This window comes from Neltuma alba, unplaced genomic scaffold, assembly GCF_004799145.2.
Source record: "Neltuma alba isolate B1F8T4 unplaced genomic scaffold, ASM479914v2 tig00005933_pilon, whole genome shotgun sequence".
Classification (NCBI taxonomy): Eukaryota; Viridiplantae; Streptophyta; class Magnoliopsida; order Fabales; family Fabaceae; genus Neltuma; species Neltuma alba.
The window spans coordinates 21,170-43,444 of NW_021634282.1; the positions used below are offsets into that span (position 1 = coordinate 21,170).

Here is a 22,275-nt window from a genome sequence, read left to right on the forward strand (position 1 = left end):
GCGTTTATTCATTAAACCAAAGCTTTTTGTCTTTTGACAAGCACATTATATACTCAACACACTACGCGCACCCACCCAGCAGGAATAAATGGCCAGAATTAGAATACCCTCTTCAACATTAGCTGGTCTTCTCCCCCCCCCCCCAACCTTCTAACCTTTTATCTTTCACTGTACATTGTTTTATATTACTCCTTCCGTTCCTTATTATAAGAGACGAATAACCGAATTACGTTGATAAAAAAAACAGTTAAAATTAGTTAAGAACAATTAATGTGTAAAAAGTATAATTTTTTTTCCAAAAATGCCCTCATTAATAAGGAGAGAGAGCATGAAAGAGAACAATAGTAAATTCTAAAAGAAAGAGAAGTGGAAGGAGAGAGAGTGTGAGTTGGAGACAATAAATATGGGTAAAATAAGAAATCAACACAAAAAAGTAGAGACAACTTTTAAATGTCTCTTATATTTAGGAACATGCTATAAGTATCAAATGTCTCTTATAATAAGGAACGGAGGGAGTATTTTCATATCAATAATGATCATTATTGAATATGCGCATAAATCAATGAAGTTATGACCTAGATTGTAACAAAATCTAATCGCACGTAATGAATACAGCATTGACAACCAACCCCTTCAATCATCATTGATATCTTTTTAAGAGGATCTTCCATAAAAGTAGAATGGATTAAAAAAATTGAAATAGGCAAATACCTCACCTTGTCTGAGTCTGACCCATTTACAGATATTCTGCAGTATATTGGAGTTAACTTCACACCTTCCTCGGAAACTCAGATATTCAAGACAGATTGTACATTGTGTTCTGAATATGTGATTCAGTATGCACGACTTTATATGAACCCACATGGAATCAAAACGTAATCAGTGTTGGCATTAGCAAGAGATGTTGCACAGAATATTAACAATCTATCTTCGAGTTGGGCGGAAATAATGTTTAGACAGCAAGAGATGCAAAAGGAATTCCTCAGCCAACTGAAGCAAATGGATCATGATTGGTGTACAGGGCTAAAGGCCTCCTTTCCTAATTTCTTAGGCACTATTTGTAAAAATCTTAGAGCCTCATTCAATTTCTATTGACTTTGTGATCGTTTCCCTTCAGCCAAGCTTACACGCATTTCCCGTCCTTCCAGTTCCTGAAGCACACAAGTCATAAGCAATCAATCAGTAAGCAAAATCACAATCACCTTTTTACTCGATCTACAAGAGTTGAAGATTACCACTCCATTCATGGATGAAAGGGCGGCTTCCATTTCTGATCTGGTTGAATAGCAAACAAAGCCATAACCACGGGATCTTCCTGTTTCCCCATCATATAAGACCCTAGCTCCAACCACACGTCCATATTCTTGGAAAGCTTGAGTCAGACTCTCAGAAGTTACAGACCATGACAAGTTCCCAACAAAAAGCTTGTGTTCAGTTTCAGGATACAAGGGCAGTTTTGGTTTAGGTTTGTCAGAGAAGTTCACTCGCAGGCTTCGACCCAGGAATTCCTGAGATGTTCATTCACAACATTTAGTAAGTGAACGGTTAAATAAGGAGAACTAGCTGAACATTGCACAAGTGGAAACATTGGACAAAAGAGGAGTTTAGAGAGTTTGAGATATACTTACAGTTCCATCAAGGTTTTCTATCACTGCATTGCAATCTTCGACACTGCTCATTGTAACAAATGCAAAACCTCTGCTTTTTCCAGTCTCTCTGTTGTAAAGAACCTATGTGATTTTCAAGTTGGATTAGAAAGACTTGCAAGTTTGAGAAATTATTGCCACTAATGCAGGATTTTAGACTCCCATTTGAAAATTCCATCATGATAATGCTGTTAAAAAACTATCAAAATGATAATATAAAACCCAGCAATGGCAGAAAATTTCCTTATTTGTGTTTTTATTTGATCAAGTAAACAATATTTATAGCAACTAATTTCCTAATTATGACCATTCTTCTTAAAGCATTCTGATGGTCAGTTTATTCTTTTAGCAAGCCTAAGTAAGTTAGTATGTTCTGCTAGAAGTTGGATGGGTGTGAAGGTTTTACAAGTTAATCATCTGAGTCTCAGGGATGATAATGGCCAATATTTGCTAATTAATCTTCAGTCCTGTCTTCTAAAGAAAAACATCAAAGGACGAATCCATTCAAGCTAATGCATTAAATTTTGCAGCCTTGGAAGGCAATGATGTTAGAAGACAAAATTAAACGCCCACGGCATCAAAGAAAAAGAACGCTATGCTAGAAAGATAACTCCTCCTTTCAACTAAAAATTCATGATCACCCTATCATATATAACGAAAAACGACACAGTCTGTGGGAACTGCAGAAGCTATGTGTTTAAGTTAATGGGAGAATACAACTGAATGTCAAATTACACATTGTAATGAATAACTTATAAAGTTATCTACCCATTATTGTCCTACTGAAATACACCCACATACAATAGGATAAAGAATGTAATTGTAAATTTGTTTTCTCATTACAAGGGCAGGCCACTGATCTTTTAATAAGGACCTTTGCATATAACACTCCATTGTGTTTCCGGCTTTGTCATCCATTCGTCAAATAACTATGTTCATCAAAGTAATACAGCATCATCAAATAAGTACTAAAATCCATCAAAAGAAGCTCGCACTTGGTATACCGATCTCTAGTTCAAATAAATCCATAATAGATACCTCAATGAGTTCTGGGCTACCATAATCCTGAATAATCGCTGCAAGTTGTGCACTATCAACACTGTAAGGCAAGTTTCCAAAATAAAGCTTCGTGTTGACAGAGCCTTCTTCAGCCTCTCCTTCCTCTACCACTTCCTCTTCTCCCTCCTTGTTCTCTTCAACTAAACCAGCATCAATCTCATCAACCACTACAAGCTCTTCTTGTGTCGAAACCCTTGAAACCCACAACTTGTTGACATTGGTATCAAAGGAAAGTGGTTCCACCAAGTGCGATAGTGACACCGACGCTAACACGCGGTTTGATGAAATTCTTAGAAGGGGTTCAGAGGGCAAGTTCTTGGATGAACGAAGGCACTTGAGAGTGTTGATGGAGGAAGAGAATGAGGAGCCTATAGCCGCCGCTGCAGAAGCTGCCATGGTTGGTGGCGAAAGGTGAAGGTGAAGGTGAAGGTGGCGGATGATGATGGTGCTGTTGTGGAAGATGGCAGCTTTTTCAGTTCCATGAGAGAGAGAAAAAGTATGGATAGTGTAAGCTTCTCAGGCTGACGTGGGCAAATTGTGTCCAATGAAATTGGAAGAATATGTCTGGATAAGATAACTGTATTTAATTTAAATGACGGCCATAAGATAACTGTATTTAATTTAAATGACGCCATATTAATTTAATTAATATTGTAACGCATAGGTTGACAATTCATATGTTTTCATTAATTATATTTTCTTGTACCTGATTACAATCTCTTTTTGAAATAAGTCTTTTAATTTTAATTTAACTATCATTTTATGTATTCATTAATTACATTTTTTTGCTGCAAAAGATCAATTTATATCATTAATTAAATAATTTGTAAAAATATATATATAATTATATATATATATCAAATGTGAAGCGGACATGGTATGATTTTGAAATAAAATAGATAAGCAACCGCATCATTTCTTAGGAATTTATGATCTGCAGATGGAGTTAGTGATTCGAACTCAGATCGATCGCCAAAAAAAAAGGAAAAAAATAGGACTCACATATGAGTTTATTGTTTTTTTTTGGTTGCCCACCAGTTCACCGGAACTTTGCTTCGACTACATCTGGATCCAACCGCGTCGCGCACCTGATTGTGGTGAGTGAGTCTCCTAACGGAGATTTCTGCATACACTGAGACTCGAACTCGAGACCTTGTTTAAGCAGTACCAAACCGCTTGTCACTTAGACCAACCCCGATCGGTACATATGAGTTTATTGTTGAAACTTGGAGATGTTCAACAGATCATAAGCAAATGATATAAAAGTCAAACAAGATTAGTAGTTCGTGTGACTCACTGCCACAATTTCATGAGTTGCATGATTTGGTTGCTGATGTTTAATTATTTGAATTATTATGAATTTATATTTAAATGGGTGGATTATAATAAGATTCCAAGATAAAAATAATTATCAATAAATCCTAATAACAAACAAGCAATTGTCATTTATTATCCTGAAACTTATCATTACAAGTTGTTCATATTGTCACTGAGATTTTTCAGTAATTACTCCTCTGGTCCTATTTATATGACAAAAAAAAGATATTTTTTAATTTTATTTATAAGGACACTGAGAAAATTTTTTTGTATAAATATACAATTTCACCTTTAATTTATTATTGACTTTGTTTATATAAGATATAATACATATTAAATAAAGATAAAATTGAAAGATTATTAAATTTTAAATGAGAGTTTAATGAAGTATAAAAATTTTCCTAGTCTGTATAAAATATGTTAAAAATGACTTCTAAAAACTTACTTGTTATTTAGGACTTCTTAATAATTCTCCTTATCTGAATTACTTGGAACTAAATGATAAAACATTTCTTTATCTCAAATGTTCCTTCCTACGCATCGCACGAGTAATTTATCATAGTTTATAAGCGAAAAAACGTATCGACTACGACATAAATTAAGTTGAGCAGCATGCCTGAAATTATACTCTAGTCAAATCCAAGAACCTGTTTCATCTGTAACTGGAACTGATAATTGAACCAGACAACTACATAAGCAATCAAATTCATAATCTCGATGCCCCTTACACAGGTTTACCTTGCAGCACCCACATTCCACCACCACTGGGCTGGCACATTATATGTCGAGCATTTTCTCAATCATCCTGAACCCATGCATTTGAAGGATTATAATAGGCCAGTAAAACTTTTTGATTGCAGCATTTTACAAGTAACCCATGTCAGATTCGCACTGTTCATTTTCAAAATCAGATAAACACAGGCATGCTCCAACAGTGTAGTGGAGCTAGAACTCCCACTTCTTCGGGTGATTAGTTTTCTTGATTTGATGCTGACTTGGTTGGCCTTCTCTTTTGTACAGAATCAGTAAAATTACTTGATTTATCTGCAGCTTCCTTGGGTTTTCTCATGTTTCGGGAATTTTCAGTACCGTTGCTTGTTTTAACCTTACAGATTGCATGTCTATTTTGCGGCACTCCACAGTTCTTTGAACCTGGAAGTCTTTCCCTGCCTTTAATCCGATTTTTATTCCCAATCATGGTGTCATATCTGATACAAAATCCCAAGGACGTGAGTTAGGTAATGTCAAAGAACGTATAATGAATTTGAACTTGCCTGCATGTTCAAATACACAGATTATAGAATTCATAACATAACTGACAGGGACTCTCGTGACCTATAAAATTCCTTTTGTTTCCTGATATTTCCACAAAACTTCTTATCAGATATCACTTCACTCAAGCTTATAGCTACATCCAATGAAATCCAAAGAGATCATGAAGCTAAGATTATAGATGACAAAAGGTAATTGAATAGATTAAAAAGCACAGTTACCTGGACTAGATATAACAGCGCGAGGAGGTGGAATTGAACTGGCTCTGATATTTACTCTGTCCTCATCAATATTGTCATCCTTCTCAGCTCCCGTAGGTCCTGAAGAATCTGATGTCAAATTACAGGCTCCTAAATCTTCAGAAACAGGTACTTTTGGAATAGGTGCATGTAAAACATAACATTTAGGTACTTCGGTAAAGGATGGATGAGAGACACCTTTCTGGTTCCTCACTGCAATATAAGAAAAATGGTGACTCCAATACTGCTGACAACTGGTCAATATTTTGGTTCCAAGAATGAGAAGGACATGACTCCATTTTTCCCCTACTAAACTTAGGGCTAACTAGATTGTACTCATCCTAAAAATAAGTTTAACCAAAAAGGTTGTCAAGATTGCTTTCATGCAGATAAGAATATCACGCTCTCCCTGATTCAAACTCCGCTGAAAGGAAAGGTAAGATCTGACTGTGATAAATAGCCCCAAGGGAGGGGGATGAATATGAAAGCTGCATGCTTTGCTTCATATTAATGAAAATTAGCCATGTCTAGTGAGATGGCCAACCCATTATTGCTTCAAGTTTCGTTCTCCTGATTCTAGAGCGAAAAGAACAAGAACAAATTATAGAACAACCGTAGGGCCATCGGCGCACATTCAATTACTCAGTCAAGCCACAGAAAGTCTTTGAATGTGATGGATTTCATTTTCAGAGCTTCGCATGATAAGAGAGGCCCAAGTACTGCCTATGCCAAAAGAATTGATGCATGTTTTAATTAGCTGCATATGGGGTACCACAGGGTTCCTCTGCTACGCATGAATAGCAGTGGCAAAAATATTCTAAGTCACTAGTAAAAGGAAGGAAGATCAGGGGATGCAAGATATTCTTCTTCTTTTTTCTTTTTTCGCCGGAGGGGATGCAAGAAATTCAGATCAAAGGTTGAGAAGCAGGACTATAAGCAGGGCTATATGACATATAAATTTCTCCGTTGACGTCCATTCCCTGATAAGTTCTTTGATATGCTGAGTATGGGAAAAAGTAACCAGATAACGCCGATAAACGAGCTACAAGAAAATCATTTGATTGTTCCTATATAAGATTTCTCCCTAACAGACTTAACAGCGAGCCGTGAAAGAATCAGGTAAATCCATATGAAGCTTGACCTTTTTTCCTTTTTTGGGGGTGCACTAAGGTATCCCCAAGCCATAACTAAAGACTAATTCTTTTTGAGACGTAGAGATTATGGACGTGGATTTTGTCTTTAAAAAGGCTTTTTTCCCCCCATACATGTCCAGGATAAGCTCGATATATACTTTTTATGCCTGTAAAGATGATAACTCTCTTTGCTCGAGCAAGCTACGAGGAGATTTGTGTATACAAGCAAAGAATTCTTACCCCCCCCCCCCCGGGGATAAACTCGACGATGACGAATATTTAACAATAGTTCCTTGACCTGGAAATTACCTGGAGGAGGAGAAACCCGCAACGATAAAGACTGCAAAGCTTTCAAATTATTGTCCTGTATTACTCGGTGATCATCTTGGTATTGTTCTTGTCTGACCTTCACCTTTGGATACACTGCAAATTAGAAAGAAAAGAAAAACACCACCCAATTCCCAGTCAGCTACTTAGCCAAATTAACAGGGTCAAAAGGCGATAAGAAAAACACACAGCGTACAAAAGAAGAACAAATTCAAAACCCACTTGTTTTTGGACGAAATCTTGAAGAAAAACCGACGGAGGCAAGCGTGTTGGCTGCTGATGGAAACTAGTTGCCCTGGGTTTCGCTGATTAACACGGAGTATGAAACAGGAACAAGCAAGGAATCGTGAGGTTCGGCGTTGTGGTGAAACGATGTTCATGAAATTTTGAAATAGTGGGAAAGGTCGTGGGCTCCAGTGAACATGGCTTTTTGGCATCTGAAGATTTCCGCTCGAATACGCCTCCGAAATTGAACCATGGTCAACGCCTCTTTCTCGCCTTCTTCCGTTTTGATTTTAAACTTTTCTCTCTCCTTTTTAATCAGCGTTCACTGTCGGACGACATTTTCGCCCCGGCCCACGAGATGCTTTTAAAGATCAGAGCAAAGGCTAGCTACTTCAAATTTCAAAAACAGCAAATCGCCGCCGAACCGAAGAGAAGGGGACGAACAGCCTTTCACATCCTAGGAGTTTCACCGGCTACAAAAGTCAGCACTATCAAACAAAAAGGTCAATTGATTTTTTTTGGGCCAAAAAAAGGTCAATTGATTGACTCTGCCAAAAACATGAAAATGGAAGCTCAGTCAATTGAGTAAATTTATTCTAAAATGATAAAAAAAAGATAAAATTATCTTCAATATTATATTTTTATTATTTTTCATCTCTCTTTTATATTTAATATGAGTAAAAGTAAAAAAAAAATCATATTAATTATCTTGATAACATTTTATATTTTGAACCACAATTTTTTTAACTAACATTTTATATTATGATTTATGAAGTAGAGGAGTAGTATTAAATAAATTTATGATCAACATATGCGCTTCTCACTTGTTTATTAAGCATATATTTAATTTTGTCACAATAAAAAAGATATATTTAATTGGATTATGGTGTAAAATTTTTTCAGGGTGCACCTAACATTTTTTTTTGGCAAATTTATTTTAAAAGTTTAAAATTGTAACAATATTACAATTAAAATTTTAACATTATTAATTTAATCGTCAACCTTTATTTTTTAATAGTAGGAGATCATATTGTTATGATTTTAACTCTAAACTTTCAAGACAAATTGATTATAAAAAAAACCTTTAAGTATGGGCAAACTTTCAGGAATAAATATGTAATTTTAACCTGATTTAATATTTAATTTATTTAAAAGAACATTTGCCAGACTAATAAGCTACTTATTAATAAGCAATGCCTTTCAAAAACGAGCTTCCACTTTTCTGAATGAGTTTGTAAAACCCCATGCAATAGTCTACCAAAAATTAATTTGGCAAAAGGATTTTTTTATTAGGAGTGTTGCAAGGTGAGTGCTTTTCTATCGGCTCTCTTTGATCTTTTTTATAGAAAAAAATAAATTTTAAGTCGAAATAATATGAAACTGAGGTATTTTCATGATTCATATGAATGAGATGCGTAATGTGAGATGTGGGAAACGAAAACTGCGAAGAGGGGGTTTGATATTACTATTATTATTGCTATCATTATTATTTTGACGGGGAAGGGAGGGTTTTAGTTCCCTTCCCCTTAAAAATTCAAAATTGAGTCAACATGTGGCGCTGCAAAACAACTTGGCTTCGTCGGTTTTCGACGGCTCTGCGGCGGCATGTAGAGGACGAAGGTGACTGGTCTTACTCGTCCGAGTGGTGGGGCACGGAATCCCGGGGTGCAACCATTCTCCGAGCAACTTCCGGCAAAGGAAACGGTGTTGTTTCTGTCCTTGCCTACCCCTCCTCCAGACCTGTTAGTATCTCTCTGCCTCATTTACCCCCCGTTATATGCGTGTGCGCGTTTATGTGTTTTGGCCAAAGTTTACGCACGTTTAACATTTTAAGAATGTGTTCTTTTGATGCAAGAAATTGGATTTTGCTGGTATGCAATGTCGCCGGCTAAATGGAATTTGAGTTTCCGTAGATAACACCCAACGAATCAGCCCCTTGCTTGCCTTCTCCTCACGTTGAGCCTGAGTCCATGTCAAAGCTCTAGTCTTTTGATATGATCCTGGGGCTCATCAGTCTCTGAAACTCGTACGAAGAAGACTGTGACATATATGACATTTGCTTTACTTTACTGACCTTAGGGATTCTCTGGTTTTACTGTCTTTTGATTTCTAATTATCTTTTGATAAGTTCCCCCCTCCCCCGGCATATGTGAATATAGATAAAAGATTTTTCTTTCTCATACATACCCTGTTGCAGCATCAATTTACTAGAAATTTTATTGTAATATAATTTTTAAAACATGAGAAAGTCAATGATTTTGTTTTTCTTTGTGTTAGATTGGGCGTAAGGAGAAATGTTTTGGTTAAAATTTCGCCTGACTATTGCTTTAATTAAAAAATGTGCGTCAATAAGCTGTCTTGGTTTGGTCCCCTAATACTGAGAGTTGTGAGAAGTGAGTCTTCTACTATGCCTTGTTCTTTATTAGCAAAGTTACATATATGTGCCCGTCATACTCGAATGCTGGATAGCTATTATCTGTATAAACACACTGTTTTCCTCGCAACTTCTGGTTCCCCTCCTTTTTTTCTGGGGTAACATTTAGTTCCACTTTTCTTCCTGATTTATCAATCATTGTCTTACAGCAGTTTTAACATTTTCCTTCCTCAATATCAATTGGCATCATATGCATCACGTGCCTCAACAAGAAACTTGAATTACTTTGTACAGAGTAAAGTTTTCTGGTCAGAAATAGAAAGTTGGCTGAATTGTGGGTATGAGGAGATACATCCAGCTTATGACTGTCGACAACATTTAAGGATACTAGGATATCAATGGAGGGTGCTTCGTTTCAACGATGATACTCGCCAAAGTGCTGTAAAAGTAATGGCCGCTTACCAGGAAAAGAAGCCAGATTCCATCTATCTTATGCAGCAACCACATTGTTTGGCTGTTCCATGTATGTTATTAACTGTTGTCTTATGCAAGGAAAAAAATAAACAATGGAGATATATATCATTTGTTGACATCTTCTCGGATTAATAACAAGTTAACATATTTGAGGCTCAAGTATCTAACCAGAGCAATCCAACATGTTCGCTAGGAAAAGACTTCTGTTCTTAGGTTGTGCCGGTGGGAATTTTCTAGATGTTTAATACCTGTTTTCTGTTGGTTGGCTCCAGCATGCAAGCTGGGGAAAACTGATTCTCTGGTCATCTTGCAGATCTGAGGAGCATGATATCAGTTGGGCTCGCTACTATAGCATCATGTAACTATGACATTGTCAGTGCATTGCAAGGAAAGAAACCCATGCACATTTTATGCATCGGGCATGGTGGTGGCAGTTTACCACTTTTTTTGGCGAGTAAAATTCAAGGTGAAATTGTTGAACTTACATGGTTTGTGTTGGTTTGTAGCAGCAGCATCTTGGCATCTCAAATAACTGATTTTCATTCCTTTCTGGAGCTTTCAGTATGATGGGGAAAATTTACATAAAATAACACATAACAAAAAGAAAACAGAAAAGGGCAAAAAAAAAAAAAAAAAAGAGTAAGAAGAATTATTGTAATGAGTGGAGGGTGATTTATATGCAGTAGGTTACAGAATGGCAATCTAGCAACAATGTAATCAGAATTAAACCGGCAAGAGGAAACACATATCGTAGCATGAGCCTATACTGGTTTCTGCAACCTAAACGAATGCATATTTATCAAGTCCTTCATGGAGTTGGTTTTTTTTTTTTTTTTAAGCAATATCTTTCTCTCTACCGCTGGCTCTGTTTTCTGTTGCACAGACTAATTCTTATTACGTATGCAAGGCGACAGAGGTCTAATGTTTCTACTTCTACTGCATGCTTTTGGCAGACTTTTCATGGCGTTTTTCTTCTTTGCTTTGATTGGCAATGGTGTTTTTTCTTCTTTGCTCAGATTGGCAAATTTTTAACACTACCTGATCCATGTGCACTGTGCTTATATTTTCCAGGCGCTATTATTCACATTGCTGAAATTGACCCCCTGGTTATCTCAGCTTCAATCCGAGCTATGGGTTTTCCAGCTTTCTCAGTTGTGACACAGTCAGCTGACCGGCTCGCAAAGCCTAGCCCTATAGATGAAGTTATGTGGAAAGGCATCCACGAGAGGCTTTATCTCTATGAATCAGATGCTGAGAAATTTGTCATCGATAATACTAATGTATATGATATGGTCTTCATCGATGCTTATGATGGTGATGATATCTTCCCTCACAAGTTATGGGACTCAGAGTCTCCATTTCTCAAAGCACTTAGCAGCCGACTTCATCCTGAACATGGCACTGTCGTAGTGAATCTGCATTCAGACACTGATTTATCAAACCTTGGTGGATCTACTTCATCGATTTTTGAGCCAATTTTAACTATGGGAAAGTATGTAGCTCGAGTTTGCCAAGCATACAAGGATGGGCTTTTGGGAGCAATCTCGTATGAAGGAAGAAAAGATTCTGGTATTGCTTTTGCTGTTGCTGTTCCTTGGGTCCTAAATACGTCTCTGGTCGTGTGTAGAGGATTTGGAGTGAAGGGTGAGTATGATCACAAGGATTTGGTTGTGCGCACTCTCATGAACAAATCACTTGAACTGGAACAAGTCATGAACTTACCGTTCTCAGGCTTAGAATATATAAAGAGGGATTTTGTTCTTGTTGAGTAATGACTGGTTCGTGCAGGCAATGGATCATATTCTCAAGGTCTCTTTCATGTGCCATGAGCCCATGGGGGGTTCTCCTTTTTCATTGTGATTGGCACTGTCAGCTGCTCCTTGCTAAGTCACAAACATCAGGGAGTATGAACTTTTTGGTATATCTAAATGCAATGTACAATTGATAAACACATAATTATAAGTAAAACTACACACATTTTACATGGGAAGCTTATAATCTTGTATCTTTAGGTAATATCACAAAAATCTAATTAGGTATTTATTTACTTATTGTTAATTCCAATCTAATTTGATACATTCATAGTATTTTAAATCAAGGGTGTACTTGTATGTCTATAATATCTTCATGCATTTTTTGGCTAACAATCATATCTATATACTCCTCCGGTCCTTATTATAAGACCCAATTTGATTTTTTATTTGGTCCTAATTATAAGACCCAATTCATTTTTTCTCTTATATTTATGCATTTTTTTTCAAGATAATCCTTCTAATAATGATAGTTTTAGCCAATATACTTAATTAGCAAGGATATTTTAGGAATAACAACACTTATTTATTATAAATAACCAACTTAACTTACTTCCTTAATCTCCTCAAATAAGTCAATTGGGTCTTATAATTAGGACCGGAGGAGTAATTTATATGTCCTCCATTCCCTTTTACTTATCCTATTTTGGAGGAAGTATTTTACTATTTTATAGCCATAATTGTAGACTTCTGCACCACTTTTTTTAAGGATTCGAAGGACTTCCATGATGCAACAACATAAATGTATTGGTGTGAGGAAAATTCAAACTCGTTTATGCCAAGGGGCTGTATAGGGGTATTGACTTGCTAATTAATTTTAAATTGGATCACTTATGTATCAACTTCATTTCCTTTTGGATCAAATCATGCGTAATCTTTTTTTTGCCCAAAGAATAAGTCAATGTTATTAATCGTAAAAACATAGATGTAAACAGCAGTAGCCTAAATCAACCTGGAGGTGTAACCTAACGCGCACAAAACTTACCAAATCATAGGGAAAATTAATCTTTTAGTCCCTATAGTTTTCACTCATTTGTAACTCAGTTCTTATACTTTGACTCGGTGCAACTCAGTCTCTCTAGTTTTGACTCGGTTGTAACTCAGTCCTTGAAATTTGACTCACTGTAACTCAGTCCCTATAGTTTTGTATATTTTATAATTTGTGTTTTTGAAAAATAAAATTATATATCTAATAAAAGGAGAGACTAAATTATAAAATGGTTAAAACTATAGAGACTGAGTTGCAGTGAGTCAAACTTCAAGGACTGAGTTACAACCGAGTCAAAACTAGAAGGACTGAGTTGCACCGAGTCAAAGTATAGGGACTGAGTTACAAATGAGTGAAAACTATGGGGACCAAAAGATTAATTTTCCCCAAATCATATGGAAAAACACATCAGTTCAACAAGAGTAGTTATAATATACTCTTCCGTTCTTAATATAAAACTTATTTAACTAATTTGAGTAGATTAAGAAAGTTGGGTAAGTTAGTTAATTATAAAAAATATGTTTTTTCTAAAATATCATAATCATCTTTTTTAATATCCTCTCGTTCTTCTATTTGATTATGATAAAGGGAGTATCTATAGCCTATATGAGTAATTTAGAAAAAAATGATAAATACAAGAAGTCTTAGGGGGTGTTTGGATGAAGGCAAACCACGGTTTGGAGAATAGCTTTTGAAGAATAGATTCTGGAGAGAATAGATTTTGAAAGAATAGATTTTCTGAAAAAGTGATTCTGATAAAGTGAAAGTGTTTGGATAGTTGTTGTCAGAAGTGCTTTTTTATATATAAAAATTACTAAAGAGGACATAAGTTTAAATGATAATTACATATAAGATATATTTCATAATATATGTTTATTTGAAGTAATAAATTTGTTAATAATATATATTTTGACAACATAATAAATAAGGCATAAATAATATAAATAAAAAAATTAATACGTATAAATATTAATAAAATAATTAAATATGCTTTTTGTAAAATAATTTATTTTGCCATTGTGTACTCAAGAGACTGGTTCTGGCAAAACTTTGATAGCGATCATGCTTCTTCGAAGTTATGCATATCTTTTTCGCAAGCCTTCCTCTTTTGTTGCTGTATTTTTATTTGTAGAAAATAGAATTGCTGCTTGTGCACTGTTGGAGCCTCTGACAACGACCACTTTTCTGCCTCAAAAGCAAACCCCCGCATGCTTATTCCCAAACCAAGGTTTTCTGGGCCAAAACCAATGTTTTGCCAGAAACTTTGGTTTAAAAAAAAAAAAGGGTGTTTAGCAAATTTTTTCTCAAATCATGGTTTGAAAAAAAAGCCAAACATGCCTTTATATTTAGAAACAAAATTAACTTAACAATTCAATCTAATATTAAGGACTAAGAGTAATATACAAACAATGTAATAAGGTTTGCTTGCTTAATATTTATTAATTAATTATTATATTTAGTGCTCGGAAAGATTTAAAGATATAGGGTTTTACTCAGATCGTTTGGTGCGCAACAGTTATTTCTTCTGGCGATCATTTCTGTGGCAAGAACCAAGAATCCTGCCACTTTATTTCGCAATTTCAAAATCGCTGCTTCAGATTGTCAAAGATGGCAACAGGTATTTACAAGTATTCGATGACTTTATTTGATGGTAGGAGATTCCATATAGTTGGTAGAGATGGATAAAAATATATATTTGTTATATATATAGTGCTCTCTAGGATTTCGCAGTCCTCTATTGTTCAGAGCGGCAAGCAAGCTGCGTCGGACACTGCATTCATCACCAAGAAGCTCATCCGCAGCACCGGCAAGGCTGCTTGGATCGCCGGAACCTCCTTCCTCGTTCTCTTCCTCCCTCTCATAGTCGAGATGGACCGAGAGCAGCAGCTCAATGACCTCGACTCGCAGCAGGCGACTCTGCTGGGAACACCGTCGGCTCCGGCTCTCAATTAAAGTCTTCGGTCGGCACATAGGGAAGCGAACTTCTACTTTTGTTTCTCAGAAGACTCCGGTTTCTGCTGGGCTTTTATCGGGTGGTAGCTTTGAATAAATGTGCCGTTGATTTTGAAATTTCGTTTAGGAGCTTGAGAGCTGAATTTTGAGAATGCTGATTATGATGTTTCATACTGGGTTAAAATTCCTTGCTTAATGTCGAATTTCACAGCACAAATTCTGCATTTGAAAATATACAAAATTCGAGAATGTTATCGTTGGCTTTTGACTTTCGTTTTATGGACATGAATCTCAAGATTTAGTGCTTATACCGGTTTGTATTACATTGTCTTCCCATGCTAGTCCAGGGCACCTGAGTTGGATTTGAGTTCATTAAATTTGTACAGTTCAATGTATCTTGGGCTCAACCACGAGTCTCTATGTAGTTCGAAAAATCCATGCAAATTTGCTAATAGGCTTTGAAAGGGGAAAACTTCCAAACAGCTTAATTAAACTGCTCTTTGGACTTGCGAGCATTGTGCAAGAGTTCTGTTTTATGAACTCTAGGATGTTTGTTCACTGGGTAGAAAAGGAAAAGGAGAAGTAATGTGAATGAAGATGATCATTGTATCTTTCTAATAGGGATATAACACAATAGATATTGCGTAGCAAATGGTTGAGAATATGAAACACTATCTGTTCTTGCCATTGAGATTCAGTAATCGTCTTTTTCCGTGTTTGGTTTCTTTCCCTAGGTGATACAACTGCTTGTAGATATCTCCTAATCTGTTTATCTGCCGTTGTAATCTTATGTTAGCTTCCTTTGAAAAGAGTTCAGGTATGTTATGTCTGTGTGTATAGATATTTGAAACAAGTGAGTAAGTGCGGTTTATTTGACAATTGGGATTAAAATTTTGTGAAAAACAGAAGTATATATTGCATCTCCCTTCCTTTATTCTATGAATATATAATAGGAAATTGAAATGTGTTGGTGGTAGGAAACAATGTATTAGCATAAACCTATGTCCTTACCCTTTTTTGCAACAGTTATGCTAATTTGTGTTCTTACATGCTTTTCACGTCTCTATAACAAATATTTCCTGCATTTGCACGTAAAAGATTACTGCCCTTGTCAAGCATGAAGCATAGAAATTGAACAAATAGAAAGGAGGCAGTTCCCAAGTGACAAGAGTGAATGGGAGGGGTAGCTCAATTTCAATTGTGGCACCATGCTTTCAATCGATTACCTAAGTACCAAAAGCTGATGGTGTTTTTTTGTTCCCCGATTAACTCGCATTACCTTTTTTGAGGACAGAGATGAGTAAGATTTTACATCTATGAAGGTTCTTTAATTCTTTTGATGAAATTAGCGTACAGGATTTGATCATATGGATAGAAGCATCTCGCTTTGCTGCGCTAATAGGTAATTGGGTGGGGAGGAAAATGCTGAGTTTTGGCTAGGCCCCTTCACAGATTAGTACGTTATGAAATGAATTTTCTTAGATTAGCACTTTATGACATGAATTTTCTCACTCTGTCGCTGTGTGACCAGTTGTTAGTTGCCTCAACGCCTATAACACACAAGTTGCCTCTACTTAGGATGTGTCCACTGCAAATGTGATATCAACTGAGAAAAAATTGTTTTAGAAAGCTCCCTCCCATGAGCATAAACTATTCTCTTCTAAAGAACGCTAAGAAATTAATTTTTTTTTTCTCTTTGCCCAAAGCTAAGAAATTAATTAAAATACCGAAGATGTCAACGTTGTAAGCTGGACACGTTGTACATGTATTTACACAGTTGGGAGATGGCGGGAACACAGTCGCTTGGGGCGGTTAAAAGTGCAAGCGAAAACAAAAGACATTTTCCGTTGCCGGGAATCGAACCCGGGTCTCTCGGGTGAGAGCCGAGTATCCTAACCAACTAGACTACAACGGATGTTGGTAGCAAGCTGTTTAACAAAATACAAGAATCTTGATATTGACGCCCTTCAGCTACAAACGAGTTTCGAATGTGCTGAAGTTATTTCATTTTTATCATGTATATTGAATATCAATATCAGAGGTATTGTGTAAAAATTATAAAAGCTATACTACTTTTAAGTAATTGACAATGTAGCTAACTTTTAATTCCATGTCACACAAGATATTAATTACTAATCGTAATCATTTGGCGACTTCAAAAAAAAAAAAAAAGACTCAAAAAGCCATAAAATCATATGAGCCATTAGAGAGGACTATTTTAAGGATACATTAAGTCTAGAGTCCTCCATGCCAAAGCCTCTGCTCTTGAGGCAGTTCAATGCCTCAATTAGCATAATATTGATGCAACCACAAGCACATCAACATTTCTGATATTTGGTGGAATTCAAGTATTATCATATCTATTTGATACAATGCCCTAGTTTCATCGTCTATTTCATTTAAACTTCAACCTTGTGATGATGATAATATTGTTGCATGACAAGCCCTTGTGATTCACCAACCTACTTTAATTTGTTCCATGGTGTTGTCTCCTCAAGACATTCCGAAGTAAACTTGATTTTGAAAAGTAAATTTAGTTAGTTAAAAATCAATGTATAGATGTATCATATAGTTTTGTCAAGTTTATATGGTTATTCTTCATCTACCAGTTGTTCGGAAATGATATGGCTTCATGGGATGGCAGGTTCCCTCTGGCATTGTCATCCCTCAGCTGGTCTTTTTTAGTAGTTTGCAACAGTCTCTCCAAGCATTAAATTAAATCAAACCATTAATAAACCTCCACCCACAAAAGAAAAGTTCAAGATACGCAAGTCCCAGGTGATGACAGATGAAAACAAATGTGGTCATTGGCATTTGCAAAAGAAATTAGAGCGTGCTCGCTTACTAGAATCAACCTCCTACCATTTCAACAGATGATCAGTGAACAACACAGATTAATATCAAGAGCCAACCGAGCATTCACTCTTCACAATCGTTTGGCACCTAACGTGCGTAATCTCATGTCCCATCAGCTTGAGGTCTAATGTCAACTCAAGCAACATCCAATCCCTCACAAGGGAAAATAAGGAATAAAAACAAACTTAACCACCACCATTCATCATTAGTTTGAAACTTTTCCCAGATAGAAGAAAAGCCATCCCTCACATGCGAACAGGGAATCAGAAAATGAAGTCCATTGATTATATAATCATAGCTCACGAAAATAACCGGATACTTTATTTGTTTTCATGGACTCTTGCATTCCGGAAAATTCCCGGAAGACGTCCTTTTCATTATTTCCACCATCCTATTGAACTGAAAGGGATAATAAAAGAGAAATGTTGCTTTCAACAACAGATTAAACTAGCCAAAACTGTACAGATGTTTGAATCAAGGTATACTTAGTTTCCCTTGAACTTTCAATTTATCAAACTGGACATCTCTGGAAAATGCAGGAATGCACTTGGTTACAATCGTTGACATGCAAACACTCAAGGAAATGAGAAACATTCTCAGTAAATACAACACCATGTAAACACCCCAAATTGCGTCGCACCAAAGGGTCCATGTTCATATCAGTATCCACCCTTCCAAGTTTATAATACAAAACAGAATTTTAGTCTCTAAACTTCTTCAGAAACAGTTCACTGGAAGTCATTCCTTCCCTAAGAATCGTCAACAACAAAATAATGATGGCATCCGACTTCAATTCTGAGGTCGAATTTCGGGCCATAGTCATGTCTGGGAAAAAAGGGGGGGGGGGCTAAATCGTACAACTTATCATCCCCATTAAGCCCTAGACATACAGTGGAAACACACTCTGCAATGAAATTAAAGGCTTCCATGCCGAAAGTCTTAGCTTTCTTTATACACGCCAGCAATAGTTAAGACAATGATCGCTCAAAAGTTAAAAGAACTGAGATAGGTAAAAGATTTTACAATGTCTATAAACAGAGATACTAAACCAACACCTGAAACAATTTATTGTACAGAGGGCAAATTGCCCAGTTAAGCATGGACCCACGAGCTAAATATCTCACACCGGAAAACTGGAATAGCATATTGGGATAATACAGAGTTGAAAAAATGAAAAGACAAAATAAGCTTCAGTCATCTACCTACTGTTGATTATGGGATTGCAAATTAAAGCAAGTACACTTATCCTCACTTCCATACTCTTTAAACTTGAATTCTTCTTGCTTATACGTAGAAGGCACCTTCCCTTCACTGTAGCATTGGTTACACAAACTGAAGTGGCATTTGATTTCCTTGAAGCGGGAACCAATTATAGGGTAGCGACAAACTGAGCACACATAATTGCCATGGCGCTTTCTATCCCCTGTTTCGAGCTTCAATAGTGTAGGCATGATACCAAAACCCCAATCGGGATCATCAAACATGACAAGAAACTCAGAGAATGACACCAGTGAAGCATCAGATTCTCCATGAACTTCCATCAATTCACTAACACCGTGGGAAGGAACATAAATAGCCCTCAACAATTTGATGTATCTATTAGCATCAGCTTTCTTAATTTGAGCACCACTTTCATTCATAGGACGCCACAGAAGTGCATCAAAGGCAATCCTTTTGCGCCTGTCTGGTGGACCACCACAAATTGGAGCAAGAATAGCATAAAACATGCCCACATCCACCCTGCCCGAACCATTGTCATCCAAAACTGAAAGAATCCTCTCATTGATGGCTTTGACTGCACCTTGAAACGTCTCAGGCTTCAGGAAATTAAGTAACCTGCGAAGTATTTCTTCCAGATTTGGCTTACGTATGGATTTTTCAGGGATGCCGCTACCAGAATAGGACACTGGCACATCATGTTGACTCATTTCCTTCTTCAGAAGCTCTACATTGCAACGACTCAACCTCGTAACCCTCTGAAATGCTCTAATTTGTAATGCATTGGTTAGTTCCTGTCTCACAGTAGTCTTTTCTCCTACTACCTTAAACTTTGAGGCTTCAACAAGGATAAATGCCACATCTCCAGACGCATCCCCATTAGGTTTCGTCTTCTTTTTCTGCAGCTGCTTCAGATGTGAAATCGCATCGTGCAATTCAACTCTATTTGTCATTTTTAATGCTTCCTTCAAAGCTTTTTTAGCTTCTTCAGTCTCTCCAGCTCCAAGTAAAGATACTGCCTTGTTTAGCTGCGCCCTCCAATGGTTCGGCCACACAGCTAGAACTCTAGTATACATCTCAGAAGCCCTCTGGAACCTACCAAGGTCCATATAGAGCCCACCTAGATTGTACAAAGCATCCACGTGACCGTGTTTCAGATCAATAGCTTTCTGAAATACCTCGATTGCCCTCTCATCCTCACCCATGGCATGCAGAGCGGAAGCCAAATCGCAATGTGCATCAGCATAGTCAGGCTTCATAAAAATGGCCTCTTCCAGTGCCTTCACGGCTGCCCTATATTCCCCTACGCCAAAAAGGGCACTACCTAAAAGTTTCAAAGCTCTGAAGTGAGTCGGACAAAGAATTGCAGCCTCCCTGTAATACTCACATGCACTTAAAACCATGCCTTCACCTTCAAGAGCAATCCCCAGATTGACGTATATTTGAGGAAGCAAATAGGACCATTGGTTTCCTCCAGCCTCAGCTGCTTCTAGAGCAAGCAAAAACTCTTCCTTGGCCTCCTTGTACTTCCCAAGAACATACAAGCAATTCCCAGCTCTAAAGTGTGGTCTGACATCAACAGGTTGCAATTCACAGGCCCTTTTAAAGCTCACCAGAGCCTCTTTAAACAGTTGGTGTTCATACAGAACCCTTCCAATAGCCATATGACCATCAAAAGCCTCTTCTCTGGATCTGGCACCGTCCGCACGACCCCTTAGCCCACCCAACTCTTTCAGAAATACTGCATAATCATGCCCAGACTCCTCCCAGAAAACTCTCTTGTCCGAAATCTCCGTGGAGGGCGCCAATTCCCGCGACCAACCAGCATCCGAATACGCATCGAAGTTATCCGCTTTTAATTTCCCATCTTTGGCTTGCTTCGTTTTCAGTCTCTTTATCAGAATTTCCAAATCGTCCACAATCTTCCAGGTGTCATCAAAGACAATTCCGTGATTGGGCGAGACGGCCCACGCAGCAGTCCTCTGCTTCTTCTGCGTCTCCACGGCCACCCTCTCGTCCGCAATGGACGACGAAGAAGCCTCAGACGCCATGGGAACCCCTTGTCCATCATCCAAATTGAGCTCCAACCCAAGCGCATCAAAGTCCCTGTCGACATCGCCCGCACCATCATCGTAGGTGCGCAACAAACCCTCGTAGGTGAGACCCTTGTCCCCATCGATGAACTCGCCGTAAGTGCGGAAGACTTCGTCAAGAATGGCATTTATCTGTTCGTCACTGAACTTGACCCTCGGGTTCACAGCCACGACGAGCGCGGCCATCTCTTCCCTGTTGAGACCCCCGTCATGGTTGGAGTCGAATTGCTGAAAAATTCGCCTGACCTTCTCTGATCTGCTGCCTCTAGTTGCCATGAAAGCTCCAAACTGTTAATTGATGGAGATGGCGATGCTGTGGCCGTGAAAGCCCCAATTTCTAATGGCTATAAAACCCTAAATTCTGATAAAATCCATTTGAGGTTTACAATGGCTGTTAGTCTCCTATTATTATATATTTTTTTCCCCCTTCACAGTCAGATTTTCAATCCCAGCTGGGAAACCAAAAAGGGGAAAGGAGAAAAAGAAGAGAAATGCCCCTCCCCCTCCCCCCTCTATTATTCCCCAATCCATCCATTCTCCTCTCTCAATCTCATTCACTTTTTTTTTTTTTTTCCTTTTTGCTTTTTCTTAATTTTTCACAATTATCGCCAGACAGACCACTGGGTCTAATGATGGACTGAGGGTGGTGTGGGGCCCAGGAAGCCCACGACAGAATTTAATTTTTAATATTAGCGGAATTCGACAGATAATAGATTTATAATTTCCACAAAATTGGGTTAAAATTGAAGCGTGATTGTAGAAAAATATGCCGTCCTTGACATGTTCTTGAGAGAATAAAAAACTTGACGTGATTGGCTCAATTTGAATTAACAAATTAAAAAGGTGATCTAATTGATAGAGACCCACCTTATTATTATTATTAGAAATGATGGTAAAGGCTAAAGGAACGGAGTTTGAACAAGAAATTAAATAAAAGGATCATCAATTAAGTTTGTTATCAGATTTGTTCTTTTTTGTTAATGAAGCTTCCAATGAATTAATTAAAAAGAAGTTATACATTTTTACAGAGTATATATCTGTCGTGGCGGTATGCAGAAGTCAGAATCATGATTACAATATTTAAAGCAAAGGGAACAACTACTTAAAATCAAACCGTTAATGATTATATTGGCCACAATACAGGAAAGAAAACCCCCCCAATCACTAATTTTCCATTTGTTTAATCTGGTCAACACATTAAGTTGACCTCCCCCACATTGATCCCTTTTTTCAAGTCTTTCCTAAAAGGAAAACTACATGTTTAATCCTCTGTGAGCATAATTGATGTAT

The 22,275-nt window shown here is 37.2% G+C and overlaps 5 protein-coding genes and 1 non-coding gene across 8 annotated transcripts; 2 read left to right on the top strand and 4 right to left on the bottom strand.

The window, feature by feature from the left end:
- Positions 1 to 757: 757 nt before the first annotated feature.
- Positions 758 to 3,179, bottom strand: LOC114749056 (28 kDa ribonucleoprotein, chloroplastic-like). Its single transcript, XM_028937523.1, has 4 exons — positions 2,685 to 3,179; positions 1,629 to 1,730; positions 1,236 to 1,508; positions 758 to 1,151 (listed from the first exon to the last, which is right to left on the bottom strand). Exons 1-4 carry the CDS (start codon positions 3,099 to 3,101, stop codon positions 1,089 to 1,091), a joined length of 855 nt encoding a protein of 284 aa, XP_028793356.1. The 5' UTR covers positions 3,102 to 3,179; the 3' UTR covers positions 758 to 1,088.
- Positions 3,180 to 5,007: 1,828 nt separating this feature from the next.
- Positions 5,008 to 7,656, bottom strand: LOC114749057 (uncharacterized). 3 transcript variants are annotated; one of them, XM_028937525.1, is made up of 4 exons: positions 7,216 to 7,656; positions 6,976 to 7,089; positions 5,516 to 5,668; positions 5,008 to 5,378 (listed from the first exon to the last, which is right to left on the bottom strand). In XM_028937525.1, coding segments are annotated over exons 1-4 (342 nt in total). In that variant the 5' UTR covers positions 7,217 to 7,656; the 3' UTR covers positions 5,008 to 5,304. The 3 variants fall into 3 exon arrangements, with proteins under 3 accessions (XP_028793358.1, XP_028793359.1, XP_028793357.1); XM_028937526.1 differs by having other exon boundaries at positions 5,516 to 5,614; positions 7,216 to 7,655; XM_028937524.1 differs by having other exon boundaries at positions 5,516 to 5,746; positions 7,216 to 7,650.
- Positions 7,657 to 8,739: 1,083 nt separating this feature from the next.
- LOC114749065 (uncharacterized) lies at positions 8,740 to 11,878 on the top strand. Its single transcript, XM_028937535.1, has 4 exons — positions 8,740 to 8,960; positions 9,887 to 10,115; positions 10,380 to 10,532; positions 11,138 to 11,878. The coding sequence occupies exons 1-4, from the start codon at positions 8,769 to 8,771 to the stop codon at positions 11,836 to 11,838; spliced, it is 1,275 nt and encodes a 424-aa protein (XP_028793368.1). The 5' UTR covers positions 8,740 to 8,768; the 3' UTR covers positions 11,839 to 11,878.
- A 2,499-nt stretch (positions 11,879 to 14,377) lies between these two features.
- LOC114749062 (mitochondrial import receptor subunit TOM9-2-like) lies at positions 14,378 to 15,126 on the top strand. Its single transcript, XM_028937531.1, has 2 exons — positions 14,378 to 14,483; positions 14,577 to 15,126. The coding sequence occupies exons 1-2, from the start codon at positions 14,474 to 14,476 to the stop codon at positions 14,816 to 14,818; spliced, it is 252 nt and encodes an 83-aa protein (XP_028793364.1). The 5' UTR covers positions 14,378 to 14,473; the 3' UTR covers positions 14,819 to 15,126.
- A 1,534-nt stretch (positions 15,127 to 16,660) lies between these two features.
- On the bottom strand, positions 16,661 to 16,733 carry TRNAE-CUC (transfer RNA glutamic acid (anticodon CUC)). Its single transcript has one exon. It is a non-coding gene; the product is annotated as a tRNA-Glu (tRNA).
- A 1,842-nt stretch (positions 16,734 to 18,575) lies between these two features.
- LOC114749060 (uncharacterized TPR repeat-containing protein At1g05150-like) lies at positions 18,576 to 21,432 on the bottom strand. Its single transcript, XM_028937528.1, has one exon. It carries the CDS (start codon positions 21,259 to 21,261, stop codon positions 18,877 to 18,879), a length of 2,385 nt encoding a protein of 794 aa, XP_028793361.1. The 5' UTR covers positions 21,262 to 21,432; the 3' UTR covers positions 18,576 to 18,876.
- Positions 21,433 to 22,275: the final 843 nt, after the last annotated feature.